Source organism: Mustela erminea, chromosome 3, assembly GCF_009829155.1.
Source record: "Mustela erminea isolate mMusErm1 chromosome 3, mMusErm1.Pri, whole genome shotgun sequence".
NCBI classification, from domain to species: domain Eukaryota; kingdom Metazoa; phylum Chordata; class Mammalia; order Carnivora; family Mustelidae; genus Mustela; species Mustela erminea.
In genome coordinates this window covers 67,265,346-67,287,679 of record NC_045616.1, presented here as the reverse complement: position 1 = coordinate 67,287,679, position 22,334 = coordinate 67,265,346, and the positions used below count along the sequence as shown (strand labels likewise).

At 44.4% G+C, this 22,334-nt stretch overlaps 1 protein-coding gene across 4 annotated transcripts in view; it reads left to right on the top strand.

Moving 5' to 3' along the window:
• The first annotated feature begins 1,628 nt into the window (after window positions 1-1,628).
• Window positions 1,629-22,334, top strand: part of OCLN (occludin) — a 64,980-nt gene continuing 44,274 nt past the window's right edge. The window contains exons 1-5 of one of the 4 annotated variants that reach the window (XM_032336042.1): window positions 1,629-1,646; window positions 2,049-2,101; window positions 11,287-11,399; window positions 16,550-17,225; window positions 19,491-19,652. In XM_032336042.1, coding sequence (XP_032191933.1) covers window positions 11,350-11,399; window positions 16,550-17,225; window positions 19,491-19,652 — 888 coding nt within the window. In that variant the 5' untranslated portion in view covers window positions 1,629-1,646; window positions 2,049-2,101; window positions 11,287-11,349. Of the gene's footprint in view, window positions 1,647-1,991; window positions 2,102-2,209; window positions 2,332-3,707; window positions 3,902-11,286; window positions 11,400-16,549; window positions 17,226-19,490; window positions 19,653-22,334 lie in introns of those variants that run through there. The other 3 variants (XM_032336041.1, XM_032336040.1, XM_032336043.1) reach the window with 3 other exon arrangements.

Genomic DNA, 22,334 nt, shown 5'->3' with positions numbered 1-22,334 from the left:
TAAGTCTGAGAGTATTAGGAAATGTTCCCTTGTTTAATTATAAACTGAATGGAATGTTTGGAGATTTCAGTAATCTGACAGCAGAACATTAAGAGGATTAACCTGACTTCCCCAGTGTTAAGAACACTAATTTAAACTGCATCATTCGAAAACTACATGGTCATGCTAAAATAATTGTAGCAATGATTTACACACACACACACACACACACACGCACACACACAAAATTAGATTAACTACCCATTAAGGCTGTCATCATTTCAAATCCCTTATATTTACATAATGCTTTTACTTCCTTAAGGATTGAATTGTACCTAAAGATCTAATGTATAGGAGAGTCACATCTCTAACCATGCAGTTAAAGGCAGGGAAATGGGTGGGATTGAACATAAATTAATTAGCAATGCTGACATTCCAGATTGAAGCACAAAGTAGAGCAGGAATTTAAGAAACCGAAATTCTAGGCTTCAATGCAGATAGTTAAATTGCCAATAACTAAAATAGTAACATTTTGGAGTAAAATTATTATTACTTGTTTTTAATTTAAATTTTAGGCAGTTAACATACAGTACAATATTGGTTTTGGGGAAGGATTTAGTGATTCATTACTTACATGCAATACCCAGTGCTCATCACAAGTGCCCTCCTGAATGCCCATCCCCCATCTAGCCCATCAACCACCCACCTCCCTCCATCAACCCTCAGTTTGTTCTCTGTCCATAAAAGTCTCTTATGACTTGTTTCCCCCTCTCTCTCTTTTTTCCTTTCCCCCTTCCCATACATTTTCTTTCTTAACATCCCATCTGTTTTCTTTCTTAAATTCCACAGATTAGTGAGATTTATGGTATTTGTCTTTCTCTGAATGACTTACCTCACTTAGCATAATACACTCTAGCTCAATCCATGCCATTGCAAATGTCAAGATTTCATTCTTTCTGATGGCTGAGTAATAGTCCATACTATCTATATCCATATATCTACATATCTATATCTGTATCTATATATATTTACCACATCTATTTCATCCATTCATCAGTGTATGGACCTATGGACTTTTGGACCTTTCCATAGTTTGGCTATTCTTGATAATGCTTCTATAACATGGGGGGCGGGGGCGCGTATCCCTTTGAATCTCTATTTTTATATCCCGTGGGTAAATACCTAGCAGTGTAATTGCTGGATAATAGGTAATTCTATTTTTAACATTTTGAGGAATTTAGAGTACAATTTAAAAATATATTAATATACTATATAAAAAGATACACAATGCTATGTGTTAGACGATGAATTTTCCTAAGTGAACACTCCTTTGGAATTAACCTCCAGATCACGAAATAGAATACAGCACACAGAACTAGGCTTCCCCCGCCCCCATCCAAGAGAATATTAAATAGTTTAAATCTCGGGGCGCGGCAAAGGACGTTGAGTTGTAAATAATGGATACTACAGTGTGAACTTTATTTTCATGGCAAATTTACCAACAAGAACATCTATCATCTCTCACCTTCATTTAACCTCTCTGAGTAATGGTCTTCTTGTCTGGCTCCAGAGATTCAGAAACAGTTCCTTAATTTAATTTTGAGATCTCCCACTTCTGGCTGCTTCTTTCCAACAAAATCTTACCAAATTTTCGGAGCAGAAAATTGGTAAGTAAGGAGGGGCATTTCGCGTCGGAGGCCTGAGTACCCTTGGACCCTCTTCAAACAGTCAGTCCCCTCCAGACGTCCCTTGGCCTGGGATCGCTAACTACTCCTCTGTTCTACCCGAAGCCTCCCGAGTTCGGAGCGCGCCACAGCGCGGGCCAGGGCCACCCGCACCCTCCCGGAGCCCGGGCGCCTCGTCTACGCTCAGTCCCCAAGGCCGCGCTGTTCCTTTAACTGGGATCGCCGCAAGGGTGTGCGGAGAAGGGCTGGTTCCTCCCGCCTCCTTCTCCACCGCTCCCTTCCCCCTCCCATCCGAGTTTCAGGTGAATGGGTCACTTAGGGAGGGGACGGCCACAGCACGCTTCCTCGCCGGCGTCCTCCTCCCCCTTTCTCCTTCCCCTGCAGGTGGCGGCGGGACTCCAGCCTCAGCACCCAGGGGCCCGCGCAGGGTGCAACAGGTGAGCTGGACTTGCGCGGGGCCGCGGACCTCCTGCACCGGCCTGGCGTTGGTGCGCATGCCCGGGGGCAGGACGGCCGGGGTGGTGGGTGGGGGCGAGGGGGAGGAGGAGGAGGAGTGGAAGAGGACTGACTGAATTCCTAGCCAAGTCCCCGGCAGGTGTGCTCGCCAAGTAAGCGCGTCCTTGGGCTCCCGCGGTCCTTGGAGGGTCGGCGGGGCTGCCGTGAGTAGGTGAGAGTTGGGCGCGGCGCCGGGGGCGCACGGTAGCCTCAGAGTCCCCGCGCGGGATCGTGGCTCGGGTCCGGTAGGGGAGGCGCGGGGAAGGACGCCCAACGCTGGTTTCGGTGGCGGTTTCGCTCTGGGCTGGGACCGGCGGGAGTCGCAAGGGAGCGGGTCTGGCGGGGGAGCCGCGCTGGTCTAACTTGGAGGCTGCCTCGGCGAAGGGCCACTTGGAGCGGCCGATCAGCTCTTTTCCGCGGAAACGCTTGGTGCTCTCCCTGCGTCCCGGCGGCGCGCCCACCTTTTCGCTTTGATGGGGGCGGGCGGGCGATTTCCGAGCCCCGCGTTCAGCCCTCCGGAGCGATGCTGGGAGGTGCTCGGGAGCGGGGCGCACGCCCGGCTTCTCCGGGGTCCTGAGCCAGACGGCTGCAGCCGGGGGGCCTGCTCGCTGGCCGGGCGGCTGGGATCCCGGGGCTGGGGCAGGACCTCATCGATTCCCCCCGACCTACCCCTCGGGTGTCGCGGGGCGGGGGAGGCGCGGGGGCCGGCTGTCTTCGTGAAATACTGCTAGCGCCCGGGGTGGGCCGGCCGGCCGTGTGGCGTCCAGTTGGTGGGGAACTGTGCGAACCCGCGTCGATTCAAGCCTGGGGGCGGGGATTTATTTTCGAGCGAGGCTGGCCTTCGAGGGAAGCTGCTCACGCTTCGGATTCTCACCCGGGACCCAGAGGCCGCGGCCGGGTGGGCGGACCTGCCTCCGGGCTTTCGCAGCTGGGCGCGCGCGGGCGCTCACCGGCCGGGCGCACCGACGCGGACCTGCCGCGGGGCTCAGACACCTATCGGGCAGGGCCGGCAGACATGTTGCCTGCGTCGGAGGAAGTGTGCGGGGAGAGCGGGGTTGAGGGGCCAAAATGGCCTCTGCTCCTCGGGGCTGGAAGAGCAGTTCCGAGCCCCTGTGTCCCGGGCAAAGCGATAACCCCGAGAAGCCAGGGCATCCTCAGGCCGGCCCTGGGGCTGGCTGGGCAAACTGCCCACCTGGGAGACGACTCGGGGCGGGCAGGGGCAGTCTGCCAGGTTAGTGTGTGGCCCTCACGCACAATAGATGTATTATTGGGATCCCTGGAAAAGAGAAACCTTCCCATGAAGGCACTTCTGGTGATGCTTGGTGGAACAGCAAACTAGTCCTTTCTAGGCGCAGGTGGATTTCTCAAACTGCCCATTCCCAGTATAGCCGTGTTGCTTTTGCTTGGTACGTACAAATGAATCTTTGTTTTCTCTTTCTGGTGTTTTAGAATAGTAAATGGTGGAGCCACAGTAATAGCTGTCTCCTCAAAGCAACACTTCTGTGTAGGGTTTTTTGGTTTTTTTGGTTTTTTTTTTTTTTTTTTTTGCATTTATTTAGTTATTAGTGCCACCGTGGTTCAGTGATGGAGAGGAGGAGGGCGAGATTTCAAGGAAACGATGGGCAGTGCCTCCTGACTGGGAGCCCGACGCTGTGCCAAGAGTTTTGTTCTTATCATTTGGTGATACTGACAACTCTAAAAGGCAGATCTTATTAGAACTTCATTTCAAAGGGAAAACGAAGGTAGGGGAAACATTACAAATGGTATGGCTTGAAAACTGCTTTGGCTAATCGGGGAGGGTATACCAGAAAAGCAGCAGCCCTTGATACTACGGCACCAGAAGGATTTGGGGTTTTTCTGGATCACTCTACTTTTGACTAGCCGCTCTGGTCTCATAGAATATTTCCACCTCTTGTTTGCTGTGATGGGAAACTTCCTGTTTTCTTTTAAAGATAATTGGAATTACTGTCCTTTCAAAATAACAAAGATTAGGGGCGCCTGGGTGGCTCAGTGGGTTAAGCCGCTGCCTTCGGCTCAGGTCATGATCTCGGGGTCGTGGGATCGAGTCCCGCATCGGGCTCTCTGCTCGGCAGGGAGCCTGCTTCCTCCTCTCTCTCTGCCTACTTGTGTTCTCTCTGTGTCAAATAAATAAAATCTTTAAAAAAAAAAAATAACAAAGATTACTTTTGACCACACAAATTAATTGATATAAAATCTTTCACCTGCCCAGGAGACTGCCAGAAGGCAGTTGCGTTTAAAGGCTTCCTTGATTAGAGTCCTTAGCGGTTTTTTTTTTTTTTTTTATACATCCAGGTTATTATTTATGGAAATTCTGGGGGTGAAAAGACCCTGAGGATTTTTATTAACACTTTTGTTTTAGCCTCTTGGCTTGCCCTGCCCCCTAACCCCATGGTTCCTAACCTTGATTGTGGTATGAATCACCTAGGGATCTTATTAAGATAGATTCGGGTTCATTGGGCAGATGTGGGCCTGGAATTCCGCTTGTCAACAGACTACCAAATGATGTCCTCATGGTTGTGTGTTTGACTCTCTTCTCTCCTTCACATTGTAAGCACTTAACTAATTTGGTCGAAACTAAAGGATTATATTTACTGAGTGCTAGCATTGTGAGGAATTTACAGGCATTCACAGCTGTATTGAAATCCCAACTGTAATATGAACTGTTGGGTTTTATAAATCGTATGTTGATTGATAACACAACACTTTGTATCAGGGATCAGGAAGAAGAGTGATTGATGGTCAAGACAGAAAGGCTGTATTCCAGTTGGGGCGGAGATGCTGGCAGTTTTAAGAAATTTTTAAAAAAGAAAGAAAAAATAGTAATGAGTAGGGGGGGTGTTCTGAAAAAACACGATTTGGTGGATGAAGTGGGTGACTTCCAGGAGGGCACCTCTGAGGAGGGGATATTTGATGTGAGATCTGAGCAGCTGGTTCCTGCCCATTATAGACAGGAAATGCCAAGATCAAGGCCCTCCTGGGATTGACTCTAATCTAGGCAGCTATGCTGGAAACACATGGTGTGCTTAAGAATCATTTGGAGAGTTTATCTGAAACACAGTTACCAATACAGAACTCCTCTATTGCAAAATCTGCCCAATTTTTTTTTTTTTTAAAGATTTTTATGTATTCGACAGACAGATCACAGGTAGGCAGAGAGGCAGGCAGAGAGAGAGGGGAAGCAGGCTCCCCACTGAGCAGAGAGCCCAATATGGGGCTCAATCCCAGGACCCTGAGATCAAGACCTGAGCTGAAGGCAGAGGCTTTAACCCATTGACCCACCCAGGCGCCCTAAAATCTGCCTAATTTTAAAATTTTAGACAACTTACTAATTATGTGCTAAAATACAAATAGAAAATTTTATACCAGTCACAACTTTAAAAAAACCTCATAAAGACAAATTAACCGTTGCTGCATGTGATTGAAAAGGAATAGGCTCTCCTTAGATATGATAAAATTGATCTTTTACTGACCATTGCTTTAAAGAATTATTCAGGGACATAGCGTTTTCAGGCAGAAGAAAATTCTTTGTCTTAGCTTAGACTTCTATTTAGGACAGCTTTAGCCAGTAAACATTTTCAAGGGGAGGGGCGCCTGGGTCGCTCAGTGGGTTAAGCCTCTACTTTCGGCTTGGGTCATGATCTCAGGGTCCTGGGATCAAGCAAGCCCCCTATCGGGCTCTCTGCTCAGCGGGAAGCCTGCTTTCTCCTCTTTCTTCCTGCCTCTCTGCCTGCTGTATTCTCTGCCTGTCAAATAAATATATAAAATCTTCAGGGGGGAAAAAAAACATTTTCAAGGGGAGAACTTTTTAATATTTTAACTTCAGTCAACCTTATATATTTAGGAAGAGTCTGCTGTTTCCTTTTTGCTCCTGACTCTAATTAGTCTGTTTGACTTATGTCCCTTTCATCCACCTGGTTCAGGCACTGTGACCTTGGCCACTGAGCCCCTTAGGCTGGATCCTGTATCCTCTTCATTCCTTTTATTTTATCCTTCAGTCAACATACATTTATTGAGGGGATAATGTTAACAGTGTCCCGCTGGCGTTTGGGTAACAGTCTCTTGTTGATTTTTTTCTTTTCTTCTTTTCTTTTTTTTTTCCTGTGGCTGTATCCTGAAAGCATGTCCCAGACTGCCTTGAAGGAGACATTAGAGTTCCTTCAGTTCAGCCTCCCCAGATATCAAACAGTTTAAGGTTTGCATACATGGCTTGAGGTAAAAATTATTTGTTATTTTTGAAGGGTGTGTGAAGTCAGGGTGAGGGAGAGGCTTCCTAACATTGACATGAAATCTGATCCTGTGGTATCTTTTCTTCAAAGAATGGTTTCTAGGACTACAAAGACAGCTCTGCAGATACGTGAAGGTTGCTGTAGTGGTCCTTCTGATGTTGATTTGACCAGGCCAGACATTTCCTGTTTTTTCAATCAGTTGTCTTAAGACATGGTTTTTCTAGTTCTTTTTAAGATTTTATTTATTTATTTATTTGCGGTGGAGACCATGGGGGGGGGGGTGTGTCAAAGGGAGAAGTAGACTTCGTGCTCAGTAGGGAGTCCAGTGCGGGACTCTATCTGGTGACTCCAGGATCAGGACCTGAGCCGAAGGCAGTCACTTAAATAACCAATTAAGCCACCCAGGAGCCGGGTTTTTCTAGTTCTTGAACAGTCAGTCACCTCCAGGCAGGCACCTAGTTGGGACACATGATGCACAAATTTCATGGTTATGCAGGTTTATTTTTTAAAGTGTAGCATTCTGGGGGCGCCTGGGTGGCTCAGTGGGTTAAACCTCTGCCTTCTGCTCAGGTCATGGTCCCAGGGTGCTGGGATCAAGTCCCGCATGGAGCTCTCTGCTCAGCAGGGAGCCTGCTTCTCCCTCTCTCTCTCTGCCTGCCTCTCTTGGCTACTTGTGATCTTTCTGTCAAATAAATAAAAATCTTAAAAAAAAAATAAAGTGTAGCATTCCTAGATGGAAGCACTGTTTGTGAATACTGCCAGAGTTTGGGATAACTTGTTAAGTTTGTTGAAATTCTCACCAAGGAAATGCCTTTTTAAAAATTAAGCCTCCTTTCGTAACATGTTTATTTGTGCTACCAGTATTTGAAAATGAATACAATGTACCCAAGTGCCTGAACACTGGAATGTCTCACTTTCAAGATAACCACCTTGCTGTGAATGCTTTTGCTCATCTTCCTTAATATATTATCTTAATTATTTCAGCCTAGAGGTCAGGCTTATCCCCTGCCCTTTGGCAAAGTAGGGTAGTGAGGTTCAAGGAAGAGAAGTAGAATTTGTCCTCTCGCAGTGAGCCTTTAAAACCGCTAGGTTTGTTTTAATCCGTCAGTCTGGCCCTGTGGAGAATTTGATATACTTGAAGCCCCTGGGTTGGTTATCCTTTCCAGTGTTTTGTCAGCTGCAAATCTGGATAAGCTTGCCCACCTCATCTGTGGTCACCAAAGCAACTTCCCTTTAGGTGGACATAAATGGTCCAAGTTTTTTTGTGTTTTATTTTTAGGATTTCATTTGTCAGAGTGACAGAGCTAGCAAACAGGAGCAAAAGCAGGGGGAATGGCAGACAGAGGGAGAAGCAGGCTCCCTGCTGAGCAAAGAGCCCCAGGTGTAGGAGTCAGTCCCAGGAGGCTGGGATCATGAATGGTCTGTTCTTCTATCATATTTACATTCCATTTTTCAGTTCCAGAGGAGTGTCTGTGTACGGGGATGTGCTCAAGATTCTTGGGCTTCATCTGCCAGTTTGGTAACCTTCTAAAAAAATGAAATGAAGTCGATATGGTGTGCCTTGTTCTTGATAAACTTCCTAAAATTACTTGTTACACAATATAAAATCTTTGGTAATAGAGGAGGCATGATAACTAAACTCTGAATCCCTGAAATAGCACTGTGGAAAGAGGTTTTGGTATCTGGATTTTTGACAAAATTTAAACTTTAGCCTGAGTCTGGATTAATTTAGAATTCCTGAAAACTACCATGGAGGGGCCGCTGGCTGGCTCAATCAGTAGAGCATGCGACTCTTGATCTTGGAGTTGTGAGTTCAAGCCCCATGTTGGGTGTAGAGATGACTTAAAAAACTACCATTGAGGGCTCCTGGGTGGCTCAGTTGGTTAAGCCACTGCCTTCAGCTCAGGTCATGATCCTGGAATCGCGGGATCGAGTCCCACCCACATTGGGCTCCCTGCTCAGCAGGGAGTCTGCTTCTCCCTCTGACCCTACCCCTTCTCATGCTCTTGCTTGTTCTTTCTCTCTCAAATAATTAAATAAAATAAAATTAAAAAAATACCATGGAGCCTGGAATTTTTTGGCATAGTCTTGAATGTGTGAGCCATAGCTATAAAAGGGCTAAGATAACGTTTGTCAGTATTTGACATTCAGCTTCAGAATTGAAGCTCTTTCTCCCACCGTTTACCGCTCTACTTGGGCCCTTTCTCTCTGTCAAATAAAATCTTTAAAAAGATTAAGATTTTATTTATTTATTTGACAGAGAGAGCAACAGGAATGGGAGAGGGAGAAGCAGGCTTCCTGCTGCTGAGCAGGGAGCCAGATATGGGGCTTGATCCCAGGACCATGACCGGAGCAGAAGGCATGAGCTGAGCCACCCAGGCACCCCCAAATTGATTTATTAATCAGAGAGCAAGTGCATGCCCTTGCGCTCATGAGTGGAGGGGAGAGGCAGAGGGAGAATCTCAAGCAGACCCTGTGCTGAGAGCGGAGGCTCCCTAGGGGCTCCATCTCAGGACCCCACTGTCCCAACCTGAGCCGTGGAAATAAAGAGTGGGTTGCTTAACAGTCTGAGCCAATCAGGTTGCCCCTAATAGTGTTTAAATTCAGTTTTTTTTTTTTTAAATGTTCTTTTTTTGAACATCAGTTAGAAAACCAGTCTGGACTTCTATTACTCTGTAACGTGCTAATGGCTTAAGTTGCCCATTTATATGTGCATTTAGGTGCTAGTTTCAGAGCTCTGTACACTTAAAGATTTGTGCATTTTTTTGGGTATGTTAATACTCAGTAAAACAGTTTTTTGTTTTGTTTTTAATAAACTAAAGAACTTGTCTTCCCTCACTGTGTTTGAAAAATCACGCTAATTGTCTTGGTGTTCCTAACAAGTCAACATATTTCCATCTTTGAGGTTTTATATACATTTGGGCGACATCTTATTTTGAAAATTTGGAATTGACTGTCCATAAGGATGTGGAGGATAGTTGCCATTGATTCTAAGGAACAGAATTTAGAGAGTTTGAATTTATTTACCTAACATAATACCTTTTTTCTGCAAACTTTATTTTAAAAGGAAAAAATACATAGTTTAATATACTTGGATTGTAGCTCTTGCTCAAGTGATCTTCCTTGCCCACTCCCCCACCCCCAGCTTCTTCCTCCTCTTCTTTAAGTCTTGGTCTTTCTCCTCTGCTTATCCCTGCCCTGCACTTGATCACATAGTCATCCCTGATAACTAAATAACTGCCTGTTGTAGTTGCTTTTTTCTTTGTCTTTGACCTTCTCTAGTACTTCTACAGACTCCCATGGTATAGGGTAGGCACTTAATAATTACTTGTTGATTGGGGTGCCTGGGTGGCTCAGTCAGTTGATTAAGCATCAGACTCTTGATTTCTGCTCATGTCATAATCTCAGGGTCATGCTCTCAGGGTGGTGAGATTGAGCCCCATGTCAGGTTCTGCATTCAGTATGGAGTTTCCTTGAGATTCTCCCTTTTCCGCTCCTTCTGCCCCTCCCACTACTCATGCCTGTACTCGCTTGCTCTCTCTCAAAAAATAAAAATTTTTTAAAAATGGTGTTACTCATGGGACGCCTGGGTGGCTCAGTTGGTTAAGCAGCTGCCTTCGGCTCAGGTCATGATCCCAGCGTCCTGGGATCGAGTCCCACATCGGGCTCCTTGCTCGGCAGGGAGCCTGCTTCTCCCTCTGCCTCTGTCTGCCATTCTGTCTGCCTGTGCTTGCTCGCTCTCCCTCTCTCTCTCTGACAAATAAATAAAATCTTTAAAAAAAAAAAAATGGTGTTACTCAAACTTTAAAAAAAAACAACAACAGTAAATACATTTATAGAAATTTTCTTATTTTTTACGTTTCTTGTTCTTCGAAGGAACGGTTTGGAAAATACCATTTTTTTTTTAACCTATGCTGTAAAAACTTTATGAATTTTTTATGAATACAGCTTAGTAATTAAAGTTAGGATTTCTAGGGCGCCTGGGTGGCTCAGTGGGTTAAGCCGCTGCCTTCGGCTCAGGTCATGATCTCAGGGTCCTGGGATCGAGTCCCGCATCGGGTTCTCTGCTCCGCGGGGAGCCTGCTTCCTCCTCTCTCTCTCTCTCTGCCTGCCTCTCTGCCTACTTGTGATCTCTCTGTGTCAAATGAATAAATAAAATCTTAAAAAAAAAAAAAAAAGTTAGGATTTCTAGGGCGCCTGGGTGGCTCAGTGTGTTAAAGCCTCTGCCTTTGGCTCAGGTCATGGTTCCAGGGTCCTGGGATTGAGCCCCACATCAGGCTCTCTGCTCTGCGGGGAGCCTGCTTCCCTCTCTCTCTCTGCCTGCCTCTCTGCCTCCTTGTGATCTCTATCAAATAAATAAATAAAATATATATATATTTTTTTAAGTTAGGATTTTTTTTTCAAGATTTTTATTTATTTATTTATCTAAAAATTTATTTATTTGACAGACAGAGATCCCAAATGGGCATAGAGGCAGGCAGAGACAGAGAGGAGGAAGCAGGCTCCCTGCCGAGCAGAGAGCCCGATGTGGGGCTCAATCCCAGGACCCTTGGATCATGACCTGAGCTGAAGGCAGAGGCTTTAACCCACTGAGCCACCCAGGCACCCCTAAAGTTAGGATTTATTTGCCAGTGATGTGCAGAGCATGGTGCTTGGTACTGTGAGGACCACCAGGCTGAGTAGTTCTATGCTCAGTGATTCCCTGTACTCAAGGAATTAATGGTATGTAAGGAGGTAAGGATATAAGGATGGCGGTGAGAAGGACAAGAGGAATAATCATGGTGTGTGGAGTTATTTGAGATTGGTATCATTAGTTTTCTTAGCAATCAAGGAAACTCTGAGCTCAGCAGTAATGCCATTACCCTCCTTTCGTTGCTCAGATCGGCTTATTCTGGGGAGCTGTGGGGCAGTGCCTGAAGAGCAGGTGATCAGTGACATCAGCCATGTCGTCGCGGCCTTTTGAAAGTCCACCTCCGTACAGACCTGATGAATTGTGAGTAATGCTTCACTTTTCTTTTCTTTTTGTTAAGCCTGTCATGTGTAAAAAATATATATAAGTGAAACTTTGATCTGTTAAGTGTTTGCTGTTAAGAATAGCAAAATAACATGTGTTTGTAAATTTAGATGGAAACAAAGGGTGTAAAGCGGAAGTGAGTTCCCCCCTGAAGCTTAACATCCAGGATGCCCGTGTTTCTCTGCAGAGGCAACTGCTGTCACCTGTTGCTGTTGTTTGCTTCTGTATAGTCTAGGCTGATACTTTTGTGTCTCTTTATTCCTTTGTGTTTTTTCACAGATGGTATGAAGCTTCTGTATTAATGCTTCGTTGAGGTGACTGAGCCTAACCCTGACTCATTGTCGATTCTTTAATTCATACTTTTTTGAGATAGTGGTCACACACGGTGCAATTCACCCATTTAGAATGGACCCTTCAGGGGTTTTAGTATAGTCACAGAGCTGTGCGGCCATCACCACATCAATTTAAGAACATTTTTATCACCACCACACACACACACACACATACACACACACACATCCCGCAAAGAAACCACTGCCAGTTACCACTCACTTATCACCCCACCCCCCACCCTCCACCTTCCCGGTACTAGGCAGTCACGAATCTCTCTGTGTTTCTAGATTTGTCCATTTTGCACCTTTCCTGTGCATGTTACCATGCAGTATATGGTCCTCTGTGGCTGATTCTTTGACTTGACATAATGTTTTCCACATTGTCAGGTTTTTTTTTTTTTTTTTACTTATTTTTTTTTTTTTTAAAGATTTTATTTATTTATTTGACAGAGAGAGATTATAAGTAGGCAGAGAGGCAGGCAGAGAGAGAGAGGAGGAAGCAGGCTCCCTGCTGAGCAGAGAGCCCGATGCGGGACTCGATCCCAGGACCCTGAGATCATGACCTGAGCCGAAGGCAGCGGCTTAACCCACTGAGCCACCCAGGCGCCCTACTTATTTTTTTTTAAGATTTTATTTATTTATTTGAAAGAGAGAACACGAAAGGGGAGAAGGTCAGAGAGAGAAGCAGACTCCCCGTGGAGCTGGGAGCCCAATGTGGGACTTGATCCCGGACTCCGGGACCTGAGCTGAAGGCAGTTGCCTAACTAACTGTGCTGCTATCCAGAGGCCCTCCAATTGTCAGGTTTTTTGTTTTTTTTTTTTTAAAGATTTTATTTATTTATTTGACAGACAGAGATCACAAGTAGTCAGAGAGGCAGGCAGAGAGAGAGAAGGGGAAGCAGGCTCCCCACTGAGCAGAGAGCCTGATGCGGGGCTCGATTCCAGGACCCTGGGATCATGACCTGAGCTGAAGGCAGAGGCTTTAACCCACTGAGCCACCCAGGCGCCCCCACATTGTCAGTTTTAAGAGTGATTCTTGCCATTATATAAAACAAGAAGCGAAGTTAAGGGTTCTTGGCATCCCTAGTCATGTGGAAATTTAACAGTGAAAATTTTTAAATTTGTTGCAGAGATTTTTTTCCTTTAAGTAGTTTGTAGCCTCAGCTCTTTGATAGCTATGGTAGGAATTGTGCTCCTGTTACATTGCCTCTTGATTGATACCTGAGCATTGTAGGGACACAGTTGTTCATGAAGATGTGGTCCTTATATTATGCTAGAAAATATAGTAATTGAGTAGTGCTCCATGAACCCGAGACTTATTTTGTGCTGCTTTTGTAAACATTGATGAAATATAACGCACACATAGAAAACAGCACAGGACATGTATATGAAACGATGAATAAAGTCAAAGCAAGATCATCATATAGGTCAAGAATAGAACACCTCCAAGCCCTTCTATGTGTCCCCACCTTTCCCTGGAAACTGCTCTTCTTACATATGGTTATCACTTGCTCTTTCTTTTTCATTTTCTTTTCTTTTTTTTTTTTTTTACTGTTTTATCCTAAACAATACATTTCAGTTTTACTTCGTTATTAAACTTTCTTTGCTTCAAAGGACTACCATAGAAATAAAATGTGAGGGGTGCCCGGGTGTCTCAGTTGGTTAAGGTCATGATCTTGGGGTCCTTGGATTGAGCCTTGCATTGGGCTCCCTGCTCAGTGGGGAGTCTGCTTCTCCCTCTCTGCCTGCTCCCTGCCCGCCCCCCATACCCTTGCTCTTTAAAATAAATAAATAAAAATAAAAAAAAACCAAACATGAACCATATGTGTAATTTTGTTTTCTTCTAACCAATTAAAAACAAATTTATTTTAATAATTATACTGATTTTATATAATATTTAATTTTTCACTTAACCTAATGTATTTAAAGTATCATTTCAGTATGTAAACACTGACACATGAGGTACTTTATATTCCTTTTTTAGAATAATCGTTATTTTTTTTTAGAGCAGTTTTGTATTCACAGCAAAACTCTGAGAGGGAAGTACAAAGATTTCCCATATGCCCCCTCCGTTATGCATGTGTTGCCTATCCCATTATCAGTATCCCCCACCAGGGTGGTACATGTGTTAAAATTGATGAACCTTAATTGACAAATCATTGTCACCCAAAATACATAGTTAATATTAGGGTTCTCTCTAGGTGGTGTTAAATTTCTTTTTTCTTTCTTCCTTTGAGGGAGAAAGAGAGAGGGAACATGAGTGGTGGGGGGTGGGGCAGAGGACGAAGGATAGAGAATCTTTTTCTTTTTTTTTTTTTTTTTTAAAGATTTTATTTATTTATTTGACAGAGAGAGAAAGAGAGCACAAGCAGGGGGAAAGGCTGAGGGAGAGGGAGAAGCAGGCTCCCCTCAGAGCAGAGGAAGCCCCATGTGGGACTCGATCCCAGGACTCCGGCCGTGACCCGAGCCAAAGGCAGTGGCTTAACCAGCTGAGCCACCCAGGCGCCCCGAGGATAGAGAATCTTAAGCAGGCTCCCTGCTCAGTGCAGAGCCCAACATGGGACTTGATCTCATGATCCTGAGATCATGACCTGAGTTGAAACCAAGAGTCTGATGCTTAACTGAGCCCCCCAGGAACCCCTGCATTTCTTTTTTCATACTAGAATTACTAAGTATTTTATACTTAATAGCACATCTCAGTTTGGACAAGGTATATGTCAGGTGTTCAGTAAATCATGTGGTCAGTGGCTGCTGTATTAGCTCATCATCTCTGTAGCATTCCGTCTGTGGCTATGTTACAGGTACCTGTTCCTCTCTAGGTAGATATTTGGACTATTTTCCAGTTTCAGGATCTCATAAACAATGCTTCTCTGAATGTTACAGTGTCAGTGGGATTTTAAATGATAGAATCATTTAAAAAAGTGCTGTAATCATTTTGGAAAACACCTCGATGTTGTCTCAGAGTGGAAGGTAAAAAAAAAAAATTGACTCAAAAATTCTCCTGGATATATACCGTAGAAAAAGAAGTACTTGTGTGTGTGAGGACACATGTTCAGGATGCCCAGAGCTACACTGTTCGTGACAACTCCAGATAGAGACATCCCAAATAACCAAGTAGAATGAGTTATGGAATTTTCATGTGACATTTTCAAAGACCAGCATGTCAGAGTTCTTTCCAGTTTCTCCTTTTCCTTCAATTCTTGTGGCAGCACCCAGTTGTAGGATGTCTTGCTTTGGAAAGAGAGAAGCAGACCAAGGAAATAATGGCAAAAACCAAAGAGGGTGAGGTCAGTTTGGGAATTGAATTCTGCTCTGCCCGGACCCACATTTCTTAGATTCTGCATGCCACACATCAACGTATCTGTCTCCAGCGAGTTTATGATTATGTCACTAGAGTTGCAAGTTAATAGGCATCACCCTGATGAGCCCTCAGTGAATATCCGATATATCTTGTAGCTCTTACCATAACTAACTGGAGATCATGTAGTGATTTGTTTAATGTCTTACTGCCTTCAAAGAGACTAACCTGGATTGGGGGGCTGGGTTGAGACACTTGCGTTGATTGTTGTGTCGTCAGTACTTAGCACAGTGCCCCCCACACACCAGCCCAGCAGCTCCAGTAAATAGCTGTCATGTGAATAAATGAATGAATGTGCTTTCTCAGGTAAGAGAGTGAGGCTGCCAGAAATTGGATGTGACACTGCGTGGGCCACTGTAGGTGTTGTATCTGAATGCACTGGTCTCACCTCACACAAGCCAAAGGGTTAACATCATTGTTCTGAACTGCCTGAGTCCCCTCCCCAGGGGTTACAGTTTTACTGGAGATGGAGTGCTCCATCTGGGCATTCTACAGATTCCCCAGGTGATTCTCGTAGGTAGAAGATTCAAGAACCCCTAGTCCATAGAACTTAGAGCTGTCGTTCTCAATGTATGGTTCCCAGACTGGCAGCAGCAGCAGCATCTGGAAACTTGTCCTGCCCCAGATTTGCAGAATCAGCAACTTGGGGTTGGAGACCAACAATCTATGTTTAAACAAGCCTTCCAGGTGATTCTGATACACAGAAACCTTTACTGCTCAGTGAAGGTGTCTCAGTAGCTTCAGGTGTCGCAGTAGCTTCAGGGTGCTATAAAAAGTACCACACACTGGGTAGCATGTAAACAACATGAATTCCTTCCTTCCGTCTGTCCTTCCTTCCATTTTCTCCCTCCCTCCATTTATTTATTTATTTATTTATTTATTTATTTATTTATTTTCCTTCCTTCCTTTCTCTCTCTCTTTTCTGTCTTTTCTTTTTCTTCCTTCCTTCCTTCCTTCCTCCTCCTCCTTACTCACTCACTCACTCACAGTTCTAGAGACTGGAAGTCCAACATAAGGTACCAGTGTGGTCAGGTTCTAGGGAGCATTCTCTTCTGGGTTGCAGACTGTGGACTTCTTTAGACCCCCCCCCCCGAGTCACCCAGGCACCCCAGACTGCCGACTTCTTGTATCCTCACATGGTAGAAGGGGCAAGACCGTTCCTGGGATCTCCTTTGTGAAGGCACTGTTCCCATTCATGAGCACTCTAGCGCAGAATCTAGTTAGGCCACACTTCTAATACCATTACATTGGGACTTAAGATGTCGATATTTGAATTTGGGGAACATAAAGTGTCCCATTGTAGTGAGGTAGTACTAACAGGTTAATTTTTTTTTTTTTTTTTGGCCAGTGGCTGGTTTAAATTATTCCATGTGCATTCTGTGTTCTTTCTGCTGCCTCCAAATGGTATTAACTTGAAAGTGTTTTCATGTGCATTTCAGCAAACCCAATCATTATGCACCAAGCAATGATGTCTATGGTGGAGACATGCACGTCCGACCCATGCTCTCTCAGCCGGCGTACTCTTTCTACCCAGAAGATGAAATTCTTCACTTCTACAAATGGACCTCTCCTCCAGGAGTCATTCGGATTCTGTCTATGCTCATTATTGTGATGTGCATCGCCATATTTGCCTGTGTTGCCTCCACACTTGCCTGGGATCGAGGCTATGGAACTGGCTTACTGGGTGGCGGACTAGGCTACCCTTATAGCAGTGGCTTTGGTAGCTACGGAGGTGGCTATGCATATGGTTATAGTTATGGTTATGGCTATGGAGGCTACACCGATCCAAGAGCAGCAAAGGGCTTCCTCCTGGCCATGGCGGCCTTTTGTTTCATTGCCGCATTGGTGGTATTTGTTACCAGCGTTATACGATCTGACATATCTAGGACAAGAAGATACTACTTGACCGTCATTATACTGAGTGCTATCCTGGGTGTCATGATGTTTATCGCCACCATTGTCTACATAATGGGAGTCAACCCAACTGCCCAGGCTTCTGGGTCTATATACAGTACACAGATATATGCCCTCTGCAACCAGTATTATGCGTCTACAGCTACTGGGATCTACATGGATCAGTATTTGTATCACTACTGTGTGGTGGATCCCCAAGAGGTATGGATGGTTTTTGTCCTGGCTTTGGGTAGAGGCTTTGGGTAGAGGCTCTCGGGATGCTTAATAGAATCACTCGGGGGAGCTTTGAAAAAATATAGCTGACAAGGTGTCACTTGTATTTAGATCAGAATCTGGAGAGGGGCTGGGTGTCAGTATTACGATACTATTAACAGGGGCGCCTGGGTGGCTCAGTGGGTTAAGCCTCTGCCTTTGGCTCAGGTTGTGATCTCAGGGTCCTGGGATCAAACCCCGCATCAGGCTCTCTGCTCAGCAGGGAGCTTCCTTCCCCCTCTCTCTCTCTGCCTGCCTCTCTGCCTACTTGTGATCTCTCTCTGTGTCAAATAAATAAATAAAATCTTAAAAAAAACAAAGATACTATTAACATACCATATAATTCATTCACTTAAAGTTTGGTTCAGTAATCTAAGTATATTCAGAGTTGTGCAGCCATCACCATCATCAGTTTTAGAATTTTCAGTAGCCTCAACAAAAACCCCATACGAATTAGCGGTAACTTTTTTCTCTAACCCTTCCCAGATCTAGGTGACCGCTAATCTTATTCTATACATTTGCCTATTCTGGATATTTCATATATACAAAATCTTACAATATGTGGCATTTTATGATTGGCTTCTTTCTTTTTTCTTTTTCTTTTTTTTTTTTTTTTGAAGTTTTATTTAAATAATCTGTGCTCTCATTGTGGGCCTCGAGTTTACAGCCCCAAGATCAAGAGTCACATGCTCCCCCCCGACCAAGCCATCCAGGTGCCCCCATGATTGGCTTCATTCATTTCACATTAATGTTTTCACGATTCATGCATGTCATTATCAATTCCTTTTTATTGTGGAATAATATTCCATTGTATGGCTATAGCATATCTTACTTATCCGTTCAGCAATTGATGGGCATTTGGGCTATGTCTGTTTTGGCTGTTAGGAATAATGCTCTGACCATTTGTGGACAAGTTCTTGCGTGAACCCATGTTTCAGTTTCTCTTGGGTGTATGCCTAGGGATAGAATTGCTGGGTCTTAGAGTGTGTCTGTGCTTAAGCTTTTGAGGAGCTGCCAGACTGTCCTCCAGACTGGTTGGACTGTTTCACATTTACCAGAAGTGTGTGAGGATTCTATTTTGTACACATTCTCACCAGCATTGTTTTATCTCTTTGATTCTACCCAGGCGAATAGGTATGAGGTTGCTGATCTTTCTCATGATGGATTTCTAATCTTTTTTTCCCTGTTTTTTTTTTTTTTTTTCCCCTGCGCCCCCTCCTTAAACTGAACCAGGAATTCTTACTCTTTTACCTGAATGAGTCACTCCTTTGGGGTTAGATTATCTCCAGTAACTACCATTATTTTGAAGACTGAAATGTTTTCCCTCTGAATTTCAGCAGATTTGTTATTGGCATTCAGATGTTACCTGAGGTAAACAGGGTTGAGGGTTGGTACTCATGCCTTACCACACCCCATTCTCTCTTAGTCCTTTGAGTGCCCCAAACCTGTATTCACTGAAAAAGGGTATCATGGCTACACAGAGACCCCCCTGTTACAGTGAGCAGAATCTAGGCCAGGGGCCTGGTACCTGCCTCAGTTTCAAATTTCTCCAGGCCAGTGGACCACTTAACAGACTTACCAGACACTGGGAGAACTGTCGGGGTGGGAGTTTCCTTGTCACGGGGCCCTTTCTTGCAAGTACACAGAAGATTTCCAGCAGAAACCACCTGCCAGACTACATGAATCACTCATCCATTTTCTCTAATTTATAGCTTGGTTAAATCATGTCTGCATACTTTATGGTAAGGTAGATCCTCTATGGACTGGAATTTACATTCAGGGTAAAAACATTTGCCCAGTATGTGTTATGAACGAGATTATAAACATGCTTATGTATCTAAAGCTATTTCTGAGAATCACAATTTTCAAGCCCTTTAGAAGGATACTGATGATTGAGTTAATTTACTGGCCATTTTCATCTGTTAATAAAAATAAGGCCACTTGGCACTCAAGCTTTGGAACTAGAGTTCTGTCACTTAAAATGGAATAATGATAGTGCCTAACTTGAAGCCTTTTCTGAGTATTGAATCAAGCTGCGTGTGTTGTTAGCCTCAGCCCTCCTAGCCTGGGCCAACATTTTATATTTCTGAAATGTGAGTGTTTCGGTTTTATATCTGTTAAACCACAGATATGTAGTGTAGGGCCTTAGGTTTTTATTGGATTAAGATAAAGTAAACAATTAAAATCTAACTGTCAGTATCTTTCTCTTTCTAGGCAATTGCCATTGTACTGGGGTTCATGGTTATTGTGGCTTTTGCTTTAATAATTTTCTTTGCTGTGAAAACCCGAGGAAAGATGGATCGGTATGACAAGTCGAATATTTTGTGGGACAAAGAACATATTTATGATGAACAACCCCCCAATGTCGAAGAGTGGGTAAGTGGTAAAATATTGGACATTTGCTTTTTTTTTTTTTAATAACAGGTTTCTGTCTCAACCTGACCTTTAGTGCTTTGTGAAACTATGCTCTTAGAATTACTGTTTGTATATGTTGCAAGAGTTGTGCCCTCATGTTTTACTCAGAATTTAAGAAGGTGCGATGATTTTTAAGAAAAGGTGCTATGTTAAGTGGAAATTGTTTTACTGCAAAATGAAAACCAGGTCTTTTTTAGATTGATTGACTGATTCATTCATTCATTCATTTTGTGGGGGTACATTCACAAGCAGGGGGAGGGGCAGAGGGAGAGGGAGAATCTCAAGCAGACTCTGCACCAAGCCCGACATGGGGCTTGATCTCATAACCCTGAGATCATGACCTGAGTCAAATCAAGAGTCAGACACTGGGGCACCTGGGTGGCTCAGTCCGTTAAGTGTCAGACTCTTGTTTCTTGCTCAGGTCCAATCTCAGGATTGTGGGATTCAGCTCTGCATCGGGCTCCATGCAGCTTGGAGTCTGCTCGTCCCTCCTCCTCTGCTCCTCCCTTCACTTGCGCTTTCTCTCTGTCTCTCAAATAAATAAGTAAAATCTTTAAAAAAAAAAAAAAGGGGGGGGGCGCCTGGGTGGCTCAGTGGGTTAAAGCCTCTGCCTTCGGCTCAGGTCATGATCCCAGGGTCCTGGGATCGAGCCCCACATCGGGCTCTCTGCTCAGCAGGGAGCCTGCTTCCTCCTCTCTCTCTGTCTGCCTCTCTGCCTGCTTGTGATCTCTGTCTGTCAAATAAATAAATAAAATCTTAAAAAAAAAAAAATCAGGCGTTTAGCTAACTGAGCCACCCAGGCACCCCTCAGATTTCCATTTGCAAGAAGTGTATCTAGGCATTGAAAAGAAATGGCTTCTAAAGGAATCATGCAGAAAGAACTTGGTCTTTGCAAAACAGAACCATTCCTCCCCCTTTATATTCCTGGTTATCATTTTGGAGGGGGGCACTGCTACTTCGGGTGCTTGCTGTCTTGGGTCAAGAGGGGTGTTTTGGAGTGGTGGCAGGTGCTATGTACAAAGTGTTTACATGAGTAACAGCCTAGCAAATTATAGTGACTAATTCTTTTTTTTTTTTTTTTAAGATCTTTTTTATTTGACAGAGATCACAGGTAGGCAGAGAGGCAGACAGAAAGAGAGGAGGAAGCAGGCTCCCTGCCGAGCAGAGAGCCCGATGTGGGGCTCGATCCCCCAACCCTGGGATCATGACCTGAGCTGAAGGCAGAGCCTTTAACCCACTGAGCCACCCAGGTGCCCCTATAGTGACTAATTCTGCATGGAGACTTACGAAATATGTCTGTGAGACAGAGAGAAATTAGAGCAATTCACTTTTTTATATATGCCATATTGTCATTTCTACCAGTATGTGTAGATGTGGTTTGCTGAAAGCTCAGCAATTTCCTCCTTCCGAAAATACCTTGGAAATATGTATTACTGATACCTAACATGTCCTCAGAGATGTCCGGAGTGAGACTTTATTTCTCCATTAGGAAGCCGTTGGAGGCATCCTCAGAAACTGCCATCATAGGTTTCTTTGAGCAGACTGACTTCCTGTGATGAGGGTTAGCTGAGAAGCCTGGACAGGGCTTCAGGGAGGTTTGTTCTGGCCAGTGGGAGTGAAGGGAAAAGCACTAAGGGCGGGGACTGCTGGTCAGGTCAGGGATAAAGACGTTGCTTATCTTGAAGACTTCTTTAGCTCTGGCATTCTGTGTATCTGCTTTTTTTTTTTTTTTTTTTTCCTTAAGATTCTATTTCTGTATTTGAGAGGGAGAGAGAGAGAACTATCAGGGGGAGTGGCAGGCAGAGGGAGAAGCCGACTTCCCGCTGAGCAGCTGAGGAGGGATCCCGATGCGAGGCTCAATCCTGGGATCATCACCTGAGCTGAAGGCAGACGCCCAACTGACTGAGCCATCCAGGCATCCCTGTGTATGTCTGATTTTAAGAATTCTAGAACTGTAGATGAGATTTTCCTCTAGTTAGTTAAGGAGCCAAAAGGAAACAGTCTTAGGAACATCAGAAGGTGTGGCATATATACACCACTGAGAGGAGAGTTCCTGTGTTCCTGGCCTTGCCTTGAGGCCTGCGTGGTTTCTTTTTCCTCCCCCTTTTTCCCCCATAAAGTGTGAAGGTGTAGGGGAGTGTTTTCTTTCGACCTTTAGCTCCAGGCAAGGCCACCTGTAGACAGAATAGGACGACTATTGTGAACTATGAAGTAAATGTTTCGCTGGGAGTTTCTGGGTGTGTCAGTTTTCACTGGCTGTTGGATTTGTTTACTCGAGGTTTCGAGAGCCTGGGGGAAAAAAAAAAAAACAACTAACTCAAGAGAGACTAATGCTGGTAGTAATAGTGTTCTAGTGAACTTTGGTCTCTCGTCTGATTTTATTGTCCTGAGGTTTTTATCAGTTCTAGGTGCTTTTGATAATTGGGCAAAAGATAGCCATAACAATTTATGAAAATGATACTTCCATAAAGCAGAAAGGACTTTACTTTTATTTTTTTATTTAATCATTTTATTTTTTAAAGATTTTATTTGTAAGTATTCTCTACACCCAGTGTGGGGCTCAGACCCACAAATGGTGAGATCAAGAGTCGCATGCACCGCCAGCTGCTTCCCTTAGTTTCCCCAGTTGACGTGGCTAAGAAA